The sequence below is a fragment of the Dryobates pubescens genome, chromosome 8 (assembly GCF_014839835.1).
Source record: "Dryobates pubescens isolate bDryPub1 chromosome 8, bDryPub1.pri, whole genome shotgun sequence".
In the NCBI taxonomy this organism is placed as follows: Eukaryota; Metazoa; Chordata; class Aves; order Piciformes; family Picidae; genus Dryobates; species Dryobates pubescens.
The window spans coordinates 13,882,032-13,887,718 of record NC_071619.1 but is presented as its reverse complement, the minus strand read 5'-3'; the positions used below and the strand labels follow the sequence as shown (position 1 = coordinate 13,887,718).

Here is a 5,687-nt window from a genome sequence, read left to right as displayed (position 1 = left end):
AGATCTTTCAGGAGTGAAAACTGACTCCATGAAAATCTGAAAGGGAAGATAAGAAAACACCCAAACAACAGCAACAAAAAATCCCAACAAAAACCACACACCCAAACAAAAACACTGCCAAAACAAACAAAGCCAGTCAAGTTAGTCCGTTTTAAATGTTTCTTCTAAAGGACTCAAAAAACCCCACAGGGTTGAAAATGTGCAATTATGGACATTTAGTGGTTAATCAAAGTCCTAATTTGCAGGTTAAAACCCCCTTTACAGAACATGGCTGTGCCCAAACATGACAGCAACATGAGTGTAGGAAAGTCAGGTAAGATTTATTAGAGTGTCTAAATCCTTCCCTGTTACCCAAAAAAGCAACCTTTCTAGAGTTGGCATATATAAATCTGTTCAGATACATATATATGTGGAAGTACATATAAATAGATATTTTTACATATTTATATATATGTGTGTGTGTGTAAAACACAATGAAAACAATTTTCTTAACATGATCATTTCAGACTAAAGTTAACTTTTTTACCATGGTAAATTAGCCAAAAGCAAGTTTCTGCTACAGCTTTTCTCCTTCCATTTCCTTTTTAGCGTCTTCCTTTCAATCTATCTGTGATTACCAGTATTTAAAAAGCCCTTCAATTACTAATACAGGCATCACATCCAATACATTTTAATATCCTTTCGTACAAATATAAAATTATTCATTTTCACATTTAACTTAAAATAATAAACACATACTCTTCCAAATCCAACAACGTATTTTGAGCACAAAATATATTACATCATATAACACTTTTACTCTTTGCCTGCTCCTTTTTGTTTTCACTATAATGCACATACAGGGTGGCACTGCTTGTCCATTTTATTCTGAATAACCGTAGGGAAAGAGGGATGAGGAAGAAAATGTTGATGGTAGTAGGGCAGCTCATTTGCCGTAAACCGATGGGTGCTTTGCAGTGCGTCGTATCTGGGAAAGGAGAAGCTGAACTGCACTGCAGGCATCGGGGTAAAAGGCACGAGTCCCTGCTGCTGTGGAGCAAAGGGATAGTGGAGACAGTCTTGAAACAGAGCTGGTGAGGTTCCCAGGGGATAGCTGTAGAATGGAGTAGGAGACACGAGGCTGTGCTGGTGGTCCTGTATCTGCCTCTTCAGTTTCATCCTCCGATTCTGAAACCAGGTCTTGATCTGAGTAACAAAAAAAGGAATGTGGTGAGGGGTGGAGACAAATCAGAGACTTTGGACTCTGTTTAAAAATAATGTGCAATTTGAATTGTCAGAGTAGGACTGATGCCTTCGCCCTAATTAACAGAGAGCAGAGGATCTGGAGGGTGTAGAGGAGATGAATGGAGGTGTTCAGCGATTTTATATTAATCACTTTGAATTTAAGTAAGCTTTGTGAGGTGTACGCAGACCACTGTAGAATAGAATAGAATAGACTTTTGATATCATCGAGTCCAACCTCTCACCCAACACTATCTAATCAACTAAACCATGACACCAAGAGCCCCATCCAGTCTCTTCCTAAACACCTCCAGTGATGGTGACTCCACCACCTCCCTGGGCAGCCCATTCCTATGGCAAATCACTCTTTACGTGAAGAGCTTCTTCCTAACATCCAGCCTAAACCTCCCCTGGCGGAGCTTAGACTGTGTCTTCTTGTTCTGTCACAGGTGGCCTGGGAGAAGACACCAACCCCCCACAAGGACAACCAGTTTACAGTATTAAGAAACAAGGAACTCTGATATTTCTCCTGTAGAAAGTGCTCTCATGTTCCCCAAATGTTAAGCTCGTTAATCCTCGAGGCATACCACTATCCTTCCCACAGCCCGTTCTAAATCAACCCTCATGAAGACCGCCACGTCAACGGGCTAGGAGGAATCGCTTCCTCCGGGACACACCTGGACCTCCGAGAGACGTAAGGCAGCTGCCAGCTTCCTCCGCTCCGAGCCCCCCAAGTACTTCTGACGCTGAAAGGTCTTCTCCAGCCGGCAGACCTGCTCCGAGGTGAAAGCGGTCCGTGCCCGTCGCTGCCGGCCGCGGGTCCCTCCCGCCGCCTCCGCGGCGCGGTCCCCGCCCGCGCTCTCGCTCTCGTAGCCAGATGATTCGTCGGCGCTCAGCCAGCCGCTGTCGGAGTCTGCAAAAGAGGAAAAGGGCAGGGATGAGACCTCTTCCCTGGCTGGGGGTTGCCTGAGCCTCCCCTCGTCCTGCCGGGCTGTTACAGGGACGGGAGTCGTGGACTCTTGTGTCCCACTCCCTCTCGCATCTTCTCCCAACCTTTGCCCTTCTCACCCACCTGGCTTCGACGGGGATGGGTCGATAGGTTCCCGGGAACTGTCTCGGCCCCGCTCCGCCGCGCAAGGCTTGCTGTCCGCGGGCAGGCTCGGCCGTGTACCCCCGCGTCGGGGCTCGGCTCTGACCAGGAGGGGAGTACTGCCGAGCAAAGAAGGGGCGCGAGGAGGGGGCGGGCAACAGATGTGGGGCTTGACCCCATGGGGCTTGGACTCTGCGGAAGGAAGTTCGGTCTGGTTCATGGTGGAGAGGAGCTGGCGATCGCCGGCCTCTCCTCACTCTTATATGAGCGCTCCGGTCCCGGGCAGACTCGTTTGCAAGTGTGAACCCACATCAAAGTGGGAATCGAGCAGAGATAACAGCTGCCATCTAGAAGGAAAGTTCACACGTCTGGCAAATGTCTACAACCCTTGGCTCCAGCGTGTCTGTGGGGCCGAGGAGACCCCCTTGAAGTGCAAACCTGCCTCTCTCCCCCGGAGGGCAGGGCACGAGCAAGTCCAGCCCCGCAAACGGGCGTTTAAAGATACCGACGGTGTAGATACCAGCGTGGTTTTACCCACTCCCTTTTCAGCCGCAGAGGTCTCTCTTGCGCAGGTCACTGAAACCAGCCCCAAGGCAGCCTAGCCTGGCCCTCACCGTCAGGGCACGGATAACACCAGCAGGGCCTGCCAACCCTGCCGTCGGGTACCGGCCTCCCTAGGAAAAGCTGGAAAAGGGCCGCTATCGAGAAGTCCCTATCCCCTTACGTCCTGGGACCACAGCCTGTCTGTGAAGTTAGCAGGGCTGCCAGCTTTCTCAGCTTGAACTTGGCGCCGTCTGTCTGGACAGAGAACTCAACCGATCTCTCGAAGTTAAGCGATCAAAGCACGAAGTGAGCAGCGAAACTCGCACCTCATCAGCTTCAAACTATTCCAATCCACAGTCGCTTCCCGAGAAGGACAATTCCCTTGTAATGCAGGGAGGACACCAAGACAACCCCCCCAGCAAAGCTTGGCTAGGGAAAGAGGTATCCCGACAGCTTGTCTTGTTTCTGACCTCTCCTTGTGTACACCTTGCACCCGTTTTTTTAACCACCCGAGTGAAAAATACCTCACCAACAACCACCCCACCCACAGCAGTGATACTTCGATAACACACGTTCCAGCCCTCGATGCTTCTTAAAGACAACGGGATGAGATCATCATCCCTGTAAATGGAGAAATGCTGACAGGACTCCAGTTCCCATTAAATTCCTCAGAGTTCCTACTGGGATGCACAAGTGAAAGAAGTGAGCACCATAAACCTGGATCTAACAGGACAGGAACTTGTTTCTAAAAACACAGCAATAATCTAGGTTGCCACACATGAGTAGATGCAGGTTTTCTTTCTCTTAAAAACAAAACAAAACCAAACAAACCCCAAACAACCAGACAACCATTAAAAATAGGTCAGAGGTCCCATCCAAATAAATTCCTCTCTGAAGTCCCCATTTTATTTTGAAAGATAAGTGGAGAAAAATAATATTTTACCCATTTTCATTGTTTCAACTACTGCCATAACTCCATGGCCACAGAAATGCACAAGCCATAATCGATCCCTCCATCACAAAGGCCATGGCAGCTTATCCTAGCTCTGGCCCCAGGGAAGCGATAAAGCCCAAGTACTAGAGAAATGCAAAATCTCATCAAGCCCACAAAGCCCAGAAGCTGGATTCCTCCAGGAGCTTTACTTGCAACACCAGCCCTTAAGGGCAGGGATGGGAGAGGCTGGATTTGCCCGAGCACAGCCCTGATGGAGAGATCGGCCTGTGGCTTAGGGGGTGCTAGGCACAGCCACCAACAGAGCTTCACTTACTGTTGACGGATAGACTCATGCCAGTGCAAATACCCAAGCAGCTGACCACTGAGCTGGAGGCCAGTCTCCCTCCCTGGGTCAGAAACACACACCTGTGCATGTCATAGCATCATAGTACGGTCTGGGGACCTCCAAAGGTCGTCTAGTCCAATCCCCTCTACAGTAAGCAAGGGCATCCTCAACTAGATCAGGCTGCCCTGTCAAGCCTCACTTTGAACAACTTCAGGGATGGAGCCCCAACCACATCCCCAGGAAAGCTGTTCCAGTGTTCCACTATCCTCATGGTAAAGAACTTGTTCCTAACATCCAACCTAAACCTATTCCTTTCTAGTTTGAAGCCATTGCCCCTCGTCCTATCACTACAGGCCTTTGTAAACCGTCACTCTCCATTCTTCTTGTAAGCCCCCTTCAGGTACTGGAAGGCTGCTATTAGGTCTTCCCGACACCTCCTCTTTTCCAGGCTGACCAGTCCGGGCTCCCTCAGCCTGTCTTTGTAACAGAGGTGTTCCAACCCCTTGATCACTTTCATGGCCCTCCTCTGGACCCACTCCATCTCCATGTCCTTGTCATATTGAAGGCTCCAGACATGGATGCAGTACTCCAGGTGAAGTCTCACCAGATCAGAGTAAAGTGGCCGAATCACCTCATTTGATCTGCTGGCCACACATCTTTTGATGCAGCCCAGGCTGATATTAGCCATATGGGCTGCATATGGACTGCTTATGTTCAACTTCTTGTCTATCAGCATCCCCAAGTCCTTTTCCACAGACCTGCTTTCTACCACCTCATCCCCTAGTCTGTATTAATAGTGAGGATTCTTCCAAACCAGGTGCATAACCCTGCCCTTGCTCTTGTTGAACCTCATGAGGTTCACCTGAGCCCACCTCTTCAGCTTGTCCAGGTCCCTCTGAATGATATTCCATCCCTCTGGCATATTGGCGGCACCACTCAGCTTGGTGTCATCTGCAATCTTGCTGACGGTGCACTGATCCAACAAAAAAACACCACCATAACACAAGAGCATTTAAACCCCACTGTATTTCCTAGACACATTTGATCACTCACTGCTCCTCAAAAGAGATAGCTCCTTGCATGTTAATTTTAATAACTTTTTAATTTAACAACTATTCCTGAACTATTCCAACTGTGTATAGTCCCTATCTTTCTGGAGCAAACATACCACTGTATTTACTATCTCCATCAGTAGAGAAATCCAAGCAGAGAAACCCTGGCTCCACCATGTCTAAACCCACCCACTGCAAGTTGTTCCTTATTCTATGATATCTGAAGAGCCTGACTGCCTCACCATGAACAAGTTTGGAGGTAGTGTCTGAAAACCACTGGGATTCACAAGCTCCTAAACTGAGCACACACCTACCCAACAAGCAGCTTGCCTACCTCTGCACAGGACAGGCTCCCCACCAGATCTCCAGCAGATGAAACTTACATCGAGCAGACAGCCCTGGGTCCCATGCCCCAACCTGGGCACACAGTGACATCCAGGGACTACCTTCTAGGGAGACATATCAGCCCTACTGCCAAAATTAAACCAGGCATGAGATGAC

The 5,687-nt window shown here is 48.8% G+C and overlaps 1 protein-coding gene across 1 annotated transcript; it reads right to left on the bottom strand.

Moving 5' to 3' along the window:
• Positions 1 to 825: 825 nt before the first annotated feature.
• On the bottom strand, positions 826 to 2,578 carry VENTX (VENT homeobox). The gene is made up of 3 exons (XM_009908166.2): positions 2,294 to 2,578; positions 1,899 to 2,134; positions 826 to 1,185 (listed from the first exon to the last, which is right to left on the bottom strand). The coding sequence occupies exons 1-3, from the start codon at positions 2,529 to 2,531 to the stop codon at positions 826 to 828; spliced, it is 834 nt and encodes a 277-aa protein (XP_009906468.2). The 5' UTR covers positions 2,532 to 2,578.
• Positions 2,579 to 5,687: the final 3,109 nt, after the last annotated feature.

What these genes read in the sequence shown, in the direction of transcription:
- VENTX (XM_009908166.2), bottom strand. Translation starts at nt 2,531, where the DNA reads ATGAACCAGACCGAACTTCCTTCCGCAGAGTCCAAGCCCCATGGGGTC. An exon ending in CCCATCCCCGTCGAAGCCAG is followed by an intron (nt 2,135 to 2,293) that starts GTGGGTGAGAAG and finishes CCTCTTTTGCAG; the next exon opens with ACTCCGACAGCGGCTGGCTG. An exon ending in TACGTCTCTCGGAGGTCCAG is followed by an intron (nt 1,186 to 1,898) that starts GTGTGTCCCGGA and finishes TTTGTTACTCAG; the next exon opens with ATCAAGACCTGGTTTCAGAA.